This window comes from Mustela erminea, chromosome 5, assembly GCF_009829155.1.
Source record: "Mustela erminea isolate mMusErm1 chromosome 5, mMusErm1.Pri, whole genome shotgun sequence".
Lineage (NCBI taxonomy): Eukaryota > Metazoa > Chordata > Mammalia > Carnivora > Mustelidae > Mustela > Mustela erminea.
In genome coordinates, this window is record NC_045618.1 from 136,317,035 (window position 1) to 136,335,168 (window position 18,134).

Here is an 18,134-nt window from a genome sequence, read left to right on the forward strand (position 1 = left end):
TCTCTCTGTCAAATAAATAAATAAAATCTTTTAAAAAATAAATAAATACAGACATACAAACATACAGACATACATAGTAGCCAGAGCCCAAAGGGTACTGGTTGCATGAGTCAGTTGGCAGAGTGTCTAACTTTTGGTTTAGGCTCAGGTCATGATCTCGGGGTCCTGAGACCAAGCCCTGCCTTGGACTCTGCACTCAGCAGGGGGTCTGCTTGAAGCTTCTCTCCCTCTGCCCCTCCTCTCCACCCCCCCAACTCTCTTGTGACCACACGCTCTATCTAAAATAAGTAAGTCTTGAGGTGCCTGGAAGGCTCACTCATTAAGCATCTGCCTTCGGCTCAGGTCACGATCCTGGAGTCCAGGGATCGAGTCCCAGCGGGGAGCCTGCTTCTCCCTCTCTCTCTGCCTCTCCTCCAGCTAGTGCGCTCTCATAATCTCAAAAAATAAACGAAATATTTTAAATAAATAAATAATAACTCTTGAAGAAAAGAAAGAGGAGCGCCTGCGTGGCTCAGCTGTCAAGCGTCTGCCTTCAGCTCAGGTCGTGACCCCAGAGTCCTGGGATCGAGTCCCGCATCAGGTTCCCTGCTCCTCCCTCTACCAACCGCTCTGCTTGTGTTCCCTCTCTTGCTATCTCTATCAAATAAACAAATAATATATTAAGAAAAAAAATAGTCCCCAAACCCCAGGTAATAACAGGCCTGGAAACGTTTGGTAAGTGGAACATTTAGTAAAACTAACGTGCAAAGGAGCCCCGGTTAGCAGAAAAACCATGGGCTCAGGAGACACGCGGGCCAAACTCCGAGACCACCACCACCAGCCAAATTCCCCAAGAGACATCCTGAGCCTCTATTTCTTCAACTCTAAAATGGGTATGAAAACACTACTCCTGTCACTGAGTGGCTCACAAAAAGGAACACTGCCACTGAGGCAACGGACACAAGAAAACAAGAAACCCTGCGCGCTGGCTGACGGCATGCTCACTTCCCCCCACTTCAGTCACAGACCCCTCGGGTGCGGCAAGCACCCATTCCCGGCATCCGGGGGCCCACCAGCCCAGGCATCTGGCCCACAGAGGCTTGGCTGCTTCTGAAGAAACCAGCCAAGTAGTCTCAGCTTCCAAATTTTGCAAAGAGCCCTTCTCTGCATCTTGAAATTCCGAGTTCTCCAAACACTGGGGGACGCCAGGAGGAGGTGCAGAGAGATACATCGCAGGGGTTTTATTTTTAGATACGGGTGTGGAAAGCATCCACTTTGGGTTCTCTCTGGTCCCCAGTCACCACTTCCTCCCCGAAGTCATCACCAAAGTGAACAACAGGCACATCAAGGAAGATCTTGCAACTCTTCTTCTGCCCGGTAAATTCTAGAACAATGGCTCCAAGTCTCTGGTTCCACCCCGCACTAACTGGATTAAAGGTTTTAGTCTAAATCTTCCCAAGAAGCCGCAGACAGCAAACACGCCATCACCCCAGGTTTCCTTCCATCCAGAAACTCCAGGGCCCTGTGCCCGCCCCACCCTCCCCTTCCTCCTGCAGCAGAGGGGAGGGGCACGGGGAGGAGCATCCCACCATGTTTGCCAGGGGTCTTCCAAGACAGGAATCAGGTATGGGGGAAGGGCACATTTCTTCCCTTTTTAAGTAACGTCTTGGTGAGCACATGGATTCACTTCCTCTAAAACGTGCCCCCCACAGAAATTTCTGCGTGAACCCTGACAAGCACTGTAGCTAACCTCAGGGATGATTTGGGACCCTGCCGGCTGCCACTACCCATCAATCAGAAACAGCCCCGCAAGCACGCGTCTTCCCCCGTCCTGAATTCTGACTTCCCCCCTTTTAAGGTCTAAGAAGTTAAGGTCCACAGAAACCCACTGTGCAGATCACGCCACTCTACAGAGCCAAAATAAGCCTGGATGAAAAATGGACTGACAGCCCATGAGGGGCTTCCAGAAACCCCCTCCTCCCCCAAAACCAACCTTAGCCTCCAGGTCACAAGTTCAACCTGCTCCCAGGAGGGAAGCCAGAGGAAGAAGTCGTTCAGCAGCCCTCCAGCGGGCTCCGGCGGCTGCTGGCAGAGCGCGCACACTCCATCCACCCCTCCCTCTGCAGCCAACGAGCCCCGATCCAAGTCTGCCCCCGGGGGAGGCAGCCTGGGGGCCAGCAGGCCCCTCGCTGACTCCAGCCACTCTCCTGGAGCCAGGGGCCCACAGGCAAATCAGATGTGATCACACTGACAGCAGGGAGGGGGTGCTCCTGACCTAGGGGTGCGGGAGAGAAGGGCAGGGGAGCAAGCATCGTCTCAGAGATGATACCATTTACAAGACTGGTCCGAGAAAGGAGAGGGCTCACCCCCAGAGGGCCGAGCAGCCAAGGCAGGGGCCCAGGGCGGGGGGAAGTGGGGGGCCTGTACTCCCTCGGCAGAGACGGAGTGCAGACACAGACAAACCGTGGGGGGCCACAGGACCCCAGAGGTTCACTGGGTGGCCATGCTCCTGCACCCTGCCTACCCCACCCCTACCCACAGCCGCACGTCTCCCCCTGCCAGCTCCATCCACCAATGAGGCAGCTGCATCTCCACAAACCCCCGAGACCACCGACCACAACCCACGTCCTGCCAGGGCAGAAATCAGAGACTCCACACAGGGAGAAGCTCAGGAAGGGGTTCAAGCACCCAGACGCTTGTGGGAGAGGCGGAGAGGGGAGCCCTAAAAGGCCCACCCACAGGAGAAAATGGCGAGGGCGTGGTCTGTACTCACCTGCACCACTTCTATCCCTCGCTTCCTGTGGAGAGAAACAAAGAGAACAAAGGTTACTCAAGCGGGCAGGAAGCATCCTTCCAGAACATTCACTAAAGCCAGCTGAGGGCAGGAGGACGGGACAGCCTACGGCTGCATGCCTCAAGCGCAGTCCCCAGAACAGACCCATTAGCAACAGGAAGGTTTGTGAGCTCCTAGTCAGTGCTCAAGACCACCTCTTGGCAGAGAGAAAGAAAGAGTCATCTCCCAGGGGGACTTGCCTGTTGTTCTACAAAGACCCCAAGTTTGCCTGTTTTCCTCACAGCCGCTGTCTCCCTCTCCAATCTCAGGGCCAGCCCTTCAGGGGCACAGCTCCAACCAGGATCACCCCAGGACACTCCCCTCCACCGCATGTACCACCAATGGTCTGACCCTCCCTCCTTGCCTCCAGCACCTCCCATGGCTCCCCGCTTCCTCTGCTATCTGGTCTAACACCCTGGCCCGGCCTCCCGGGCCTGCCTCAGTCCATCCGCTCTCCCATGCTGCAGGAGGTCCCAAAACCCTTCAACCCTCCTCAGCTTAGTTAACACAACACCAGCCGTCTCTAGCCCCTACGGACACCCTACGCGTCCTCTGAGCCTGGTTCAACCACCACCACGGGCCTTGCCAACGTTGCTGCCAGCCTGGACCCTGCCTCCTCCACCCCACCCACAATCTCACGGCCACCCCGGCCCACTCCAGACAGGGTCCAGTTCTCCGACGGATGCACAAAGGGCCCCTGCAGGGGCCACACCAAACGCTTAGGCCCTGGAGGGGTTCATGGTCTAGGGGAGGAGGTAGACACCAAGGCCCCCGGGCACCGTCACCATCCCCTCACATGACACTGTGGCGGGGATGCCTACCACCCTCCATTTGTTGGTTGGCTCACCCAAGTGTTTCCCGGCACCTCCTTGGAGTCGGCGCCGGCGGAACCTTGAAGGGAAGCCACTACCTGAGTCAGCAAGACAGAGGGACAGACTGGTTGGCGCTGCAGGATACACCAAGCCAGTCGTCCCTCAACCCGACACCCTGACATGCCGCCGGGCCCCGAGGAACCCAACCTGAAAACCAGTGGCTGATGCTTTCCAGGGTCCCCACCATCACTCAGCTTCTCCGCGGTTCCAGAACGAATGACGGCCAACACCCACTGGCTGCCATGACGTCATGAGGGGAGAGACTGGGCTCAGAGCACACCCCTGGGCCACCAGCACGCTCAGCGGGAACCCCTCAGAGCCTTGGTCTCACTCCCAGACTGTCCTTCTCCACCCGAGCATTGGTGACATGACCAGTCCACGGCCGCTTGACTCGTGACTGGGACCAGCCAGACTGGGCTCAGAGGGACTCCTCACTTTGCCCCTGGCCCCGATCCAGGACAAAAATCTCCAACAGCTGAGGGAACAGCTCCTTGGGAAGTCCCTAAGGACAAGACTTGGGGCCACACCACGGGAAGGACAGATGGCACCGAAGGGGACAGCAGGTGCATGCGTACGTGACCTGCACCAGGCAGAAAGGGCCTGTCCTGGGCTGCCTGCAGGCCCTGGGTTTTCCCTGTGAGTTAATCCTCATGGCATCCCGATTATCCCGGTGTGTGGCTCGCATCTCCTTCAGAGGCTGACTGCGGTCACTTCCAACCTGCCCTCATCTGACGCCGTCCCAGTCAGCTCGCCCGCCCCCAGACCTAAAAAACAAACAGGACTCCAACTCTGAAAACACAAGAGAACCGTAACATAAAAGAAACAACAAGAAGTCACCTTGTGCACAGGCAGGCGGAAAATCTTAAGTGGGACTGAAGTCCCAGGAGCCAGCCCAGCTCCTCTGTAGCTCAGAGCTCCAAGAATAGGATCTGGCTCGACTGGCCAGATCCTATTGTGGCTGGCCACGGGGACACATGGTGTCTCCCGTGTGGCCAATCCACAGCAGGCCACACGGGAGACACCATCAGTCAGGGCGGCTAAGGTGCACTGGGAGCTCGCTGCTTGCTGACGCCTTCCACGGCCCAGCAGGGAGGGGCAGTGACGACCCGTTACTCGGATGAGCAAGCAGAGGCCGGGAGAGCTCAGGAAGTGTGGGTGCCGGCTGCGCTGTGGGGCCGCCCCATGCCCAGGTGGTAAGCAGCAGGCACAGCAGAGCTGGCAGGGGAGACACAGAGGAAACCGGCCAGGTCTCTGAGCCCTGGGGTCTCAGTGTAAGTGGGGGAGTGAGGAAGGGAGGCAGGCAGGAAGCCCCACGCCCCACGGTGGAGGGACCCCATGCACACCACTGCAGCCCACGGAGCAAAGGAGAACGTAAACCTGCCGGGGTCTCATTCCTTCCTCTGAAACTCCTGTGGGACCAAGAGGCCAACAACCCTCGCTTCCCAAGCAGCAGGCTCCTGAAATTGCCGAAGTCCAGAAACTGGTTTCTGACACCAAGGGGGAGGAGGGAGGAGACGATAAGCCAGAAAACCGGCTGCAAGCGATGAAAAGTTCCTCCTGAAAACCCCAGCGCCGCCAGCCCAACCCACAGACATCCTCACATGTGCGGTGTTTCAGGCTATTAACTGTGACAACAAAAGACCGGCAGCAACTTAAAGACCCCAAGAGGGGCCATTAACAAACCACACGTGGTCAGAGAAATACTGGGCAGTAATAAAAAGAACGAGGAAGCCCCCCACGCGCCCAGAAGGCTTCATCACCAAGACAACCCCCCATGTGAAAACGTGAGGTGCAAAGCTCTGTGCGCCGCCTGCCACGGCCTGGGCTCAGATCAGCCGGCACGAGAACTCGGGCTTGCACACACACACAGAAGGAATCTGAGAGTACCACCAGAAAGAGTGAAAGAAAATAGTGGTGGGTGGCCTCTGGTCAAGGGCAAGGGCAGCAGTGGGGGGCGGTGAGAAGACCTCTGTTTCACTGTACGCTCTCACGCTGGACCATTGTGCCCCGTGCACCCAACAACACATTCTCAAAAACTACAAGTGGGGTTTTTTTTAATTATCTTTTAAATAATTGGTAAAACTCCAGCTGCCTCCATGCCCAGTGCTTGCATAAGGTAAATGCCTGATAAAGGCATGAATTGTCAATCAGTAACATGAACTGGGGGTGGGGGCGCCTGGGGAGCTCAGCCCGTTAAGCGTCCGCCTTCCACTCAGGTCACGATCCTGGAGTCCTGGGATCGAGTCCCGCATGGGACTCCCTGCTCAGTGGAGAGGCTGTGTCTCCTTCTTCCTCTGCCTGCCACTCCCCCTGCTTGTGCTCAGGCTCTCTGCCTCTCTGTCAAATAAGTAAATAAAATCTTTAAAAATATGTATACTTTTTAAAAATAACATGAAGTAGAGGAGTTCCGGATTTATCTAGAAAAGCTTCCAAGTCCTACTCAAAGAGGAGCTGAAACAGTGCCCTTCTGGGACCACAAGACTGCCCTGCCGGGAGCGTTTGGTCCCGAGTCTGAGCACACTCACTTAACTATTCGACTGTCTGGCATGCAGACGGGGAGGGCGTGCACCGCCTGTCCGCTGTGGCCGTAGCAGGAAAGACCTGGGTGGCTTTTTTCCTTTACATTTCCTTGTATTTTCTAGTTTTCTACAATAAACATAGAAACTACATCCGAAATGATAGAAAAAGTAACAATAAAAGTTAAAGAATTAAAGAAGTTTATTTAAAACCTGCACCTGGAGAAAACTCGTACAGACTCTGAAACTGTTGTTTTCTCGATAAATACTGATTAATAAGTTCTGGACAGAGAACTATGCCCAGGGCTCCTAATTATAAACCTGTTTTTCCAAAAGCTGAACTGCTATGAAGGGAAAATCTACCTGGTAAAAGGACTCGTCCTCGCTGGAAGTCAAAGCAGAGCACAGCCCTGAGGAATTTAAAATGCTCATTTAAGAAAACTATCCTTTCACAGCCCCTGGGGGAGCAATCGGAGCCAGCTTCAGGGAGGAGGTGGCATAGACCCTATCAATGAAAGGAAACTACAGACACACACTTGGGAAGAGAGGTCAAAGAGAAACCACAGGAGGAGCACCCCCTTCGGCAAAGGTGCCTGGGGATGTTGGTGGAGGGGGGGCAAGATCCACAGAAAGGGCTGGGCCGGGGTCAATGAAAAGGGGCTGGAAGCCCCAGAGGCCCAGAATGCCACAGCACAGCCTGGCCCTTACCCTGTGCACCGGCAAATCCCAAATACCCCCAGTGGAACGTGTCCAAAACCTCAGCTCTGGTCCTGTGGACTCTGAGTGGGATCCTGGGAGGGATTCGAGCTTTGCCAAGGCCCCAGGGGCCGCGCGGAGCAGCCAGGTCTGGGAACAAGGTGTAGCCTGGGCGTGAGGAGGAGCAGGACCAGACGGGGGTGGGAGGGCTCATCCAGGGGCAGCCCCTCCAGGTCCTGAGGGCAGGACAACCAGATGATGGGCACAGCAGGCCGAGGCGCAGGCCAGCACCAGCAGAGGATAGCACGCACGCCGCACAAAGGTGGCTAAACTCTTCTGTGTTCTGGCCTGTGGTCGTACCAGGAGGGGATCAGAAAAAGAGAACTGAGCTGAGCAGACAGTTCAGGGCTCGGAAAATACGATCGGGGAGACAGGTGAAAGCGGAAGGGGCAGGTGTGTCCCTAAGAGGAGACCCTGGAAGCAGACCCAACTGTACCTCATGCCTCGGTTTCCCCATCTGTCAAGTGAGGAGAATCCTGGCACCCACCCCACAGGGCTGTTGGGGCCCACGCTAGGAATGTGGGGTTCTGTTACTTCGCTCTGTACTGCCTGCCTGCCTTCCAGAACTGGCCCTCCTTGATCCCACACAATGGGCATGCAAACAACTGAGGGGCTGTATCCCCTCCTGGAGTGACACGTGGCCTGGTACCTCGCTTAGATGCAGGATGGGCAGGGGACCCAAGGTCCTAGGGGACTATGCACAGCACAAAGAGCATGGCCAAGAGCGTTAGCGCTCCGTGGCCTCTCTGTGGCCAGACTGACAAGGAGGAGGCCACAGCAGGAGAAAAAGCCTGAGCACCGTCTTGTCGGAGCTGGAGCGCTCCATCCAGCCGGCCCGGAGCCTGTCCTCTCCGGCCCCGCACTTGCGGAACTGGCTGAAGCCCGTTTACACTGCGTTTCCGTCACCGACCACTGCCCCGCTGATGACAGCAGGTGCTCTGTAAGTGACAGCGGCTACCACTTCCTGAAGACGGCCCAGCGCCGGAGGACAGGAGATGACAAAGGAGTCAAATGAAGAGAATCAAAAGCAGGAGGAGCAGGAGGTCCCCGAAGTCAGGGAGGCAGAGCACCGGAGGGAGATGTGTCCACGAGCCCATGCCACAAGAAGGCCACTGCGTGCAGCATCAGGAGGGCCAACAAGGGGCCTTCTGTTAGAACGACCCCCAACAAGAGGCAGGCCTGCCTGACCACAGAGCGGGGCCCTGTGGAAACCAGCAGCAGGCCGGGGCCTGGCTCTCAGCTTCCCCATCTGATGACTGGGCGTGACCCTTCCGGCCCACCTTCCAGGGCAGATGTCAGAAATGAGGCCTGCAGACAAGGAAACCAAGGGGGAGAGGGTGACGCTCAGACCCAGAGGTCTCCTCTGACCACCGGGGAGAGCAGAGTCCGGTGGCAGCCGGGAGAACTGCAGGCCCTTGGACATAGCGGGGCGGCCATTAAAGCAGCTTGTCCAAAATGGGAGGCTCACGGGCTCATCAAGAACCGCTTTCCTGCAATCTGCAAGGCCACGGTCACTTGCCTCCTGCCCAGGCACAGCTGAGGGCTGGCCACAGGGGGCAGGCCGCCCCAGAAAGCGGGCCTGCAGGCTAACCCAGCTGCCAAGGGAGACTCACAGCAGAGGGAATCAACCCGGAAACGCAAGCTCCCTCCCATTGAGAGGGGAGGGGAGAGGAGCTGCACCTGCACCCAGAGCTGAAAACCACTTAGAGACGGGAAGTGTGTAATTATGCAAGTGGAAAGCCAGGCATGCGCTCGTCCAAGCCATTTGTAGCATGGTTTGGTGACTGGCCGACTTCAGGAGGCCGGAATAATAATGGCCTTTAGCACCCAAGAGACCTGCAGGCAGCCTCCCCACCTCCTGCCTCCTGCCCCTCCCCACCCTGCAGAGGGTCAGGCCCTGAGAGGGCCTCCCCGGGACTCCGGTAAAGCCGCAGCTGCACCTCCTCCCTCCCCCATGTGTGCGGACGGACACACTGCCCGCTGCCCTGACTGCCACCCCAAGGTCACCACCTCACACTCGAGGCCAGCTCCCCAGGAACCTCCCTTGGCTCCCAGCCTCCTCAGAGCCCCGGAGCCCCCGCACTGAGCACAGAGAGGCCACTTGGCTCCGTGTTGCCGCCCCCAACTAGGCTAAGAATGCTGTGGTGGACAATAGTAACAGTGGCCCCCAATCCTGGAAGCTCTGCTGGGCATTCCCCTGCCCCCCGCACACACACACACACACACACACACACACACCCAGGTTCAGCAAGGCCCCACAACTTGCTTTGGCCAATGAAATGAGCAGAGAGTGACCCAGGTCACTTCCAAGTTCAGGCTCTCAACTGCCAGCGTCCAGCTCCGCAGCCAGTCCTCCAGGACATCAGCCACTGCCGTGGGAGCATGAGGACACAGATGGCCCCCGGAGCTGGCCCAGACCCACTCCTGAAAAGAAATCGGGCAGGGCAGTCACAAAGCCAGGCCAGGAACCAGATGGATACCCGTTAAGAGGCCCTTCGGCTTGTGGGAGTTCTCAAACGGGGCACTTTTTGCTTCCAGGAGCCAGTGGGCACCACCTACAGACATCTTCACGTATCACCTGAGGGGAAGTGCTCCAGGCGCCCCAGGGTGGAGGCCCTACAAGAAACAAAAGGCTCTCTGACCTAAACTGCAGAAACGCCAGGGTGCGGAGACCAGGCCTGAGCCACAAGACTAGGGACAAGCTATAAATCAATCTGTTGCCGCAAACCTCCGGGGCTTGTTTGATTTTGCAGCCTTGCCTCCCTGATAAATGCCCCTCCAAGAAACAGGGCCAGTGGCCTCTGTCCACGCCCCCAAGTTCTGAGCACAACCCCTGGCCCATGGCACATGGGGGCACAGCATAAAGGTGTTGGGGGGAAGGTGGCACCAGCTCCTCCTCTCAGGAAACCTTCCAGGGAGGGACCCCATTTTCTAAAAACACCCGGGCCCGACCCACCTCTGTGCCTTGGCACAAACTATTCTCTCTCTGCCTGCCATGCCCTTCCTCCCCGCCGCAAACTCCTGCTCAAGCATCACGAACAGCTTGGACATCATGCCAGCTGAAGGCACAAACTATTCTCTCTCTGCCTGCCATGCCCTTCCTCCCCGCCGCAAACTCCTGCTCAAGCATCATGAACAGCTTGGACATCATGCCAGCTGAAGGCTGTTCCCCTGCCCCTTCCCCACAGCACAAAGGATGGTTCTGTGGCCCCACAGCTGTCTGACACTGGAGACGGCTCATGCTGGGTTTTGGACCCTGGGCTCCCGAGGCCGGGGACTGGGAGCTCAGCACCCCGTGCCCACTGTGGATCCTAAACCTGGCAGATGCTCTGTGGGCCTCTTCCTGAATGAACGCCGCAGTCTCCCAGCACCAGGGGGCTCCCACCCTGAGCCATCCCTGTGCATCTGCAGCCTCGGAAGCCCACTTCACCTACTGATGGTTTCACAACTTGGGATTTCCCTCTTACTCACAACGCCAGAAACTGAAATGGCCCAATATAAAGGCAACATGCGAACAGAATTTTAAAGGCAATACAAACATTTGAGTTGTTTGGATAGCTCCAGGAAAGAACCAGATAAACTGGAAGCTGCCATATGGCCATACATCTTTGGGGGGGGGGTTCCCCTGAGTGGACCGTCACCAACTCTCATCACTGAAGACCTTCCCCCAGACCAGGTGCCCCACCTGGAGGAGGCGGGCAGCTCACAGGTTCCACACGGTGCAGACGCAGAAGCGTGAGTCAGCGTTTTCCTTCCGACCCAGAACAAGCCCCAGGGGTCCCTGAAAAGGGCTTTCCCTGGTGAACCCAGGAGGTGGGCAACAGGCAGGGCTGGTGACTCACCTCCCCAGCATCTCCTGCAGGAAAGGAGAGCAGCCAGGGCCACTAGGGGCCAAGGTATGTTTAAAACCTCCACCCCTCAACTTTCAGGGTAGGGAAACTGAGGCAGGGATGGGCTGGAGATTACCCCAGGGAGTGTCCTGCCATATCCAAAATGTCACCATTTCAGACTGGAAATCACCGCAACTTTTCATCTGAAAACAAATACTGAGATTGCCTCAATGGCACTTGGCACACTCCCACTTTCTGAAATTAGTAACTCTCCGAAATCCCTTGCAAATCTTTTACTACCTCCTTGCAGGTGCTGTAATTTTTCTTTCTCCTCCTCAGGGGTGGGCTGTAAACGGCTGGGGTGGGGTTGGGGGGTGTTGCTAGGAGACCCCAGGGGCTGCAGGAATGGCTGGTTCCAGCAAACCACCCCCTCCCATTGTCAGCCTTGCCTGCCTCAGGGCTACCCTGTTCTCTTCACAGCAATTTCTCATTCCCAAGAAAGCACAGTCAGTTGAAAACCAGCCTAACGAACACAGTACTAAGCTTCAGCAGGAGGAGAGACAGGCACTGCAGCGCTGACATCTTCCTCCTTGGGAGCCACTGGGGGAGCGAGAAGCCTGCCCAAGGAGGTCGGGATGTTTTTATCACCTATCCTCCAGGGACCACACACCCTTAAAATAGCCGCACAAACGTGTGTCCTGGGCCTGCACCGGGGAGGGTGACACTTAAGGGCTGCGTTCCAGGGGAGCTTAAACGTCTCTACCCGCCCAGATCCTGCTGCTAACACTCCCTTGTGCTTGAAAGCTCCCTTCCGGCCCTACGGCCCTACGGCTGGATTCCAAGACCATGAGAGGGTTCTTTGAAGCCCTGCAGTTTGGGGGAGGGGGCAGGACGCTGCTGGGCGGCCCACTTACTGGAGCACAGAGGTCCATGTAGCAATGCCGTCAAACGTTTGCTGGGCTTTCTTTTTTCAGCCCTGGGCTAGCCTGGGAACAGAGGAGTCCCCCACGCCACAAGCCCTGCCCAGAGATGCTGGTGGCCACAGGGCCCCCCTGAATAGAGCAAACATTTGGTGGGGGCAGCAGGGGTTGCGGGAAGGCTACTAAAGATTGCTGGTTGAGCTGAGCCCGGAGGGTGACCAGGAGGGAGGCTGTCCAAGCCAGGGCTTCTGGGCGCGGGGCTTCCCCAGCCCCCTCCACCCCATCAAAGGGAAGGTGAGGTTCTCCCCACCCCCGATCTCAGAAAACTTCAACCACAAAGCACCTTATTTAAAAATGTCCCCAACCCCGGGGCTGTTTACAGGATGGTGGTGGTGTCCCTGGCCCAAGAGGTCAAGTAACAGCCTTATCCAGCGGCACGTGACAAAGGGTAGGGAGTCGAAGCCTGGCTCTGACCATGACCCGGTCCCTCCCGGAGACCAGCCTGGAGAGAAAGGCAGTGCGGACGAGCACTGTCCTCATTTCCTATTGCTGTTGTAATGGATCAGCACAGACACGGCCCCTGGGCCGGACACGAGTGTCTGCGCTCACGGCTCCGGGGGTCAGGAACCTCAACTGCGTCGGCAGGGCTGAGTTTTCCTTCTGGAGGCTCTAGGGAGAAAGCACGCCTTTGCCCTGGCCAGCTGCTGAGGCCGCCCGCACCCCTTGGCTTGTTGGGGCCCCAGAACTTGGAGCTCTGCTTTGCCGTCTCATCTCCTCCGGACCCTCCTGCCTCCCTATCGTAAGGACCAGCGTCGCTGCGCCGGCGCCCCCAAGCGTCCAGGGGGCTCTCCTCCGTCCAGGCCCTCACACACATCCACAAAGCCCCTCCGCTGGGTGAGGGAGCACCACCCCAGAAGACACCCGGCGGGGGAGGGGGGCGTTAGTCCGTCTCCCCCAACACAAAGGCTCTTACGGCCCTGCCAACCCACGAGTCTCAGACACCCCCCTGAAGTGTCCACAGGTGGGCCAGTGACAAATCAGGAGCTTCAGCCCAAGCCTACCCAGTCACCAAGGAGGAGGCCAGAGCTCAGCCCCATCGGGAATCCTCGAGGACCCCAAAGGGCAGAAGCAAACACCCACATGGGGATCCCTGACGGGGAGAGGCATCCTGGGTCTGGGCCGTGGAGACCTGCGGCCCCAGACCTGGAAGCCTTGGCCCTAAGCTGGGGTGGGGGGGCAGGGAGTGTAATATTCCTGATCCTTGGGTCCACCGTAAGGCCCACGAGAGATGCCCGGCCCGGCCAGACCTTCCCACCACTCACTCCAAGGCCACCCAGCTCCACTGAAGGCCCAGTCCCCCAGACCCTGCCAAATGATTTGGAGCAGCAACAGACACTCCCTGAAGAGAGGTATTTGCGGCCTGAGCCCAGCACAAGGCACGCTGAAGACCCCAGGGGCCTGCCAGGCCCCCATGTACAAGTCTGGGGCTCCCCACCTTTCCGGATGCACTGAACACCCAACTCCAGAAACAGGCAAAGCCTTCATCTGGCACTCTTGGAACCCTTAAATTTAAGGAACACTGCAGAGCCCCGGCACAACCCGAACAAATGATCAGCAACATCAGTCAGTCACTCCTGGGCCCCCTCACCCGCACTCAGGCCTGTTCTCCCTGAGCCAGGGAGAGAGGGCAAGGGAGGAGTCAGGGGCCAGAAGGGGTGTCATTTCAAAGGCCGCGTTAGGGGGTGTGATGGTCCTGTTTATTAAAGTGAGGAAATTCACAGAGAAACTCGTCCAAACTTGGACGGAGCAAGACAAATCCTGCTCGGTGTCACCTACCTGTGGAATCTAACAGGAAAAAAGTCCAGCTCGTGGGAACAGAGAGTCAAATGGTGGTCACCGGGGACTGGGAGGAGGGGCAGGAGGAAATGGGGGGAGGCTGGCGAAAGGGACAAACGTTCAGTCCCAAGATGAGTCATGTCCAGGGATCTAATGTGTAACACAGGGACCACAGTTGACAAGGCTGTGTCGCGTGACCGAAGTCCACGGAGAGTGGGGCTGTTCCCACCGCCAGCAGAAACAGGCGAATACGGGGGAACCGGCCGTGTCCACTAACTCCACCGGGACAGTCACTCCACGGATCACAGACACATCGAATCTTCACGTCCTCACGCTCTCAATGTAATTTTATTTTTCAGTTACATCTCAATAAAACTGGAAAAACTATACCTATATCTGTAAACAAAGAAACCTGCCCCCAAACTCAAACCAAGTAAGCCACAGCGGAGCCACTGTCTAAAGTCGCACCTGTCGACAAAGACCAGGCTCGGCCCGTGGCCTGGGGCGGGGGGTGGGGGTCCGGCGGGTCTGTGGGGTGAGGCTGCAGGGATTTCCGGAGGAGCAACTGGGCTGGACACAGCTGCCCCTTGGCCCCCCACCCAGCCAACCGTCCTGATCCTAGGCTGACATCCCTTGACCCCGGGGCGGCTGGGGGAGGCCTGTGGGGAAAGAGCCAGAAGGCATTTCTAGGGGCCCTGACGTCCCAAGACCACAGGGAACGGGGACCAGCCAGGTCCCAGATCACCTGTTTCTCCCTCCTCCACAGGGCTGACAGCTCCTGGGACTACGATGTCACTTGGAATCTACACCTTCCAATCAGGACCCCGGAAGCAGAGTTCAGCCCAGCAGCAGGGGAAGCTGCAGGCTCCCGGCAGCAGGGACACCGGCCCATGACTGCAGAAGCAAAATGCCCACCATCGCCAGCGGGGGGCGGAGACTGGTACGTGGGGGACATGGTGGGGCTCATGGCCTAAGAAGGTTCCAAATCCACCAGCAAGAGAGAACAGCCGGCCAGGTCGCTGGAGTCCAGGAAATCAAAGGCACCATAAAAACACAAGCCAGCCCGGCCTTAGGGGGCCCAGGGCCTCTCTCGGGGGACAGGCACATGCCCCCACCTCCTTCTTTGCTCAGACTCCCGTCGTCCGGGGCTCTGCAGCTGCAAGCCATGGCAACAGGCCCCGAGCATCGTTAAGAAATCCCGTAGACACCCCCACAGGGCTGTCACAGCAGCAGCGACCTAAAGCCAAGAGCCCAGGCCTTGGGCAGAAGTGAAAATGCCAAAAAAGAGGAAGCTCTGATTCCTCAGAAGGGAGAAGCCTGAGTACAGGCAAAGGGCAGACACCCCACCCTGAGAGACATCCAAGTCACTGCCCTGACTCAGACGCTTTTCTGCTGGACAGCTCTCCAGGAATGACCTACACCGCCAGCGTAAGAACCCAAGACAGAAAGGAATGAATCCAGTTAGCAGGGGGCACACAGAGGGGGCTTTATTTTTTTTTTTTTTAAGTTGCCAGGGGTTTTCTTAAACTAAATTCCTCCTGGTGACTTGCTTTCACAAGAACTACCTTTCTCTCCAAAGTCTTCTTTTATTCATTCACTTGTTTCACGCATACTTCCTGAGCACCTACTATGTGCCTGGGACAGTTTCACTACGGGGGACACAAGAGTAAAGAGAGCTGAGAGGATTCCTGTCATATAGGAACTCAGAGCATAAAGGGGAGCGTGAACATGCAAACAAGTGAAATAAATATAACAACACGTGACATGCTCTGAGAAGAACATTCAAGGGGCTGAAGCAGAGAAGCTAGGTCTGTGCTGAGATCTAAAGGCCAAGAAGCCAGTGGTGTGATGAGGGTAGAAAAAGCCTGCGAGGAACCAGGAACTGCATCGTGTGCAAAGGTCCTGAGGTAGGAAAGAGTTTCGAGCAGCTGAAGAACTGAGGAAAGATCACAGTGCGGAGAGAAAGAGAGGCAGGGGCAGGAGGCATGTCTTGGGGCCCAGAGGGGCTATTCTTATACCATTTGGTAACCGGGACCCAGAAATTCCTTTTGCTTAAACTCATCTGAACTGGGTCTTCTGGCACTTGCACCATAAGAATCCTGGCTTCCACAGTGTCCAAACCACAGCATCATACTCCATCACCTTCTCCACCAACCTGTGCCTCAGACTCGACAGCGAGCGCCACCACCCACCCTGCAGCCCCAGCCCGGCCTCACGCTCACCTCCCCTCTCCCTCGTCCCCCATCAGTCATCACGGAAAGCTTTCACGGGGGGCCTCCAGGCAGCCAAGGGCTGGGGGTCCCTCTCCCGGGGAGGTGGCCCGCTCCATGCTGGAAGGAGAGGCAGGAAGAGAAAAACAGATGGTCTCCCGGCTGAGGGAAAAAAGAACCCCCGATAACACTGGCTGATTGCATATAATTAGGAAGGAAAACGCTCTTTCAAATTAGCTTCCCAAATGTGGATATAATTTCAAGTGTCCCTCGCAGTGTGATTACAGCATCGGCCCCGACAAGTGTTTTACCGGCAGCTCAGATCATTCAGGCCCCTGCAGGCAAAAACGAAGGAAGCCAACAAAGGCGCCAGCGCCAGCCAGCCTGCTCCCGGGGAAGCGCTCCCAGCTGCCCGGGCTTCCCGCACCCGCCCCCCGGGAGCCCCAGCACGGCACCAGCCCAGCCCCTCCGCCTCCAGCGCAGGGCCCGCCCCAGGAAGGCAGGAGGCCCTTCTCTCTCCTCTTTCCTTCTGCACCTTCAGGGTCTGTGACGTTCGGACTCAAGTCCCGAGAGCATCCAGTTAATCCTAACAAGGACAGCTTCACCTGCTGTATGCCTCCTAGAGCCAAGGGCAGCGCTCTGTGCCTCAGTTTCCCCATCTGTAACTGGGCATGACGGTGGTAACTTATGACATGAGGAGTGAATGACACCCGGCACACAGTGAGCCGCCCGTCAATGTCACCCTGACCCTTTGCTGCCTCCTCCCATTTAACCCTCATTAGAGCACGGACCAGTTCCACGCATGTGGACCAGAAGCTCAAAAAGCCACAGGCTCTGGCTGGGCGGCTGGCCTCCATTCCCCCTCTCTGCCACAGCGGGCGTAGAGGGGGACCTCATAACTTGGGGCCTCCACTGCAAAGGGGTCCCCCCATTTTATACACAACAGAACCAAGGCCAGGACTGAGAGGGACTTGAAGTCGTGGAAAAGTCAGGGGGAGGTCAACTGTCACCAGGCACTCGTGGACAAGCCCCACGCTAGCGATGTTGGCGGGAGGACACCACTCACAGTGTCCTCAGTCCGCACTGGCACCCAGGAAGAGAAAGGGCTATCACAGCCCCATTCCAAAATGAGAAAGCCGAGGTTTGGGGCAGTTTGGACAGGTTCAGGGTCTCCAACAAGGGCGTGAGAGCCACGCTCCTCCATCTGGGCGTCCTTCCTGGCAGGCAGAGAACCAGCCACGCTGATCGACCACGAGTGCACCGCCACAGGGACTGGTCGGGTGTGTGGGAATTGGTGAGTGGCGACCAAAGCAGGTCAAACCTATGCCCGTGCCCGGGAAGCAACAAAGCCAGACTGGAAGCCAGACGCGAGCCCCGAGAGTAACTGCCCCCGGGAGACATCCAGTGATGCCTGGAGCCGTTACTGGTTGTCACAACTGGAGGAGGAATGGCACCCCGAGGCTGGAGACCAGGGTGGCCCATGGCAGGACTTGTACACTCTGCGAGGGGCCACGCCACGTAGTCAGGAGCCCGGCCCCCTGGCTCGGAACCCAGCTGCCCCACTGGGACGTCACTGCGGTCTGTAGGCTTCAGCGGGGGTGACGGCAGGCCCCCTCACTCGGCTGCTTGCGGGGACAGGAGGTCCGTGAATAGCACTGAGCACGAGGCGAGCACTTGAGGATAAAATGGTGGCATTTAAACCTGCTCCTTGAGGCTGAGTCTGGCTGACAGCCTCCTGCTGCCTTACCCGCGGGGGTGGCGTGTGAGGCTGGGGGGCAGATGAGTTTCCAGAGGGGACAGATGTCTCCTCAGAGCTGTGGGCACAGATGAGTTTCCAGAGCAGACCTGGAGAGACACCGCCCTGCTTCTTGCTGACTCGCTGTCTCATTCTCAAGCGGCCCACAGAGCCGCTACCTTCCTGTATCTCCCCCAACTCCCTGCCCCGGTGGTCTCGTCCCACCACGGGGCTGTTCCTGGCTGGAGGCAGGAGAGGACCCCGACAACCTTGGGTGTGCTCATCCTGGCATCGAACGGATGAGGAGATCAGAGGTTGGATAGCCTCTGCTGGGCCCCTCAGGTAGAAGGACTGGGGCGCCCCCACCCCGGGCCCTCCCTCCAGCGGTCAGAGCCGGAAGGAGCAACGTTCAGTCTGTCTGGAGGAAACGTTCAGTCTGTCTGGAGCCCGACATGGGGGATGAGGCCCGTGACAAGTCCGGGTGGCACAGGGTCCCGTAAGCCATCACTGGGCACCTGGGCCTTGTCTGGAAGGCTGTGGGAGCCGGAGCAGGCATGTGGGCAGGGCGGCCGGAGGCCGATGTGGAGCGGTGCGGAGCACAGACCAGAGCGGCCAGGACCGGGCCTGTGGGCTGCTGGGTGGGAGGC

The 18,134-nt window shown here is 57.7% G+C and overlaps 1 protein-coding gene across 2 annotated transcripts in view; it reads right to left on the reverse strand.

The window, feature by feature from the left end:
* The window catches only part of ITPK1 (inositol-tetrakisphosphate 1-kinase), a 166,233-nt gene that overhangs the window by 125,397 nt on the left and 22,702 nt on the right, over positions 1-18,134 (reverse strand). For both annotated transcript variants that reach the window (XM_032345098.1, XM_032345097.1), the window contains exon 2: positions 2,753-2,777. In XM_032345098.1, the coding sequence (XP_032200989.1) occupies positions 2,753-2,777 (25 nt within the window). The remainder of the gene's footprint in view (positions 1-2,752; positions 2,778-18,134) is intronic.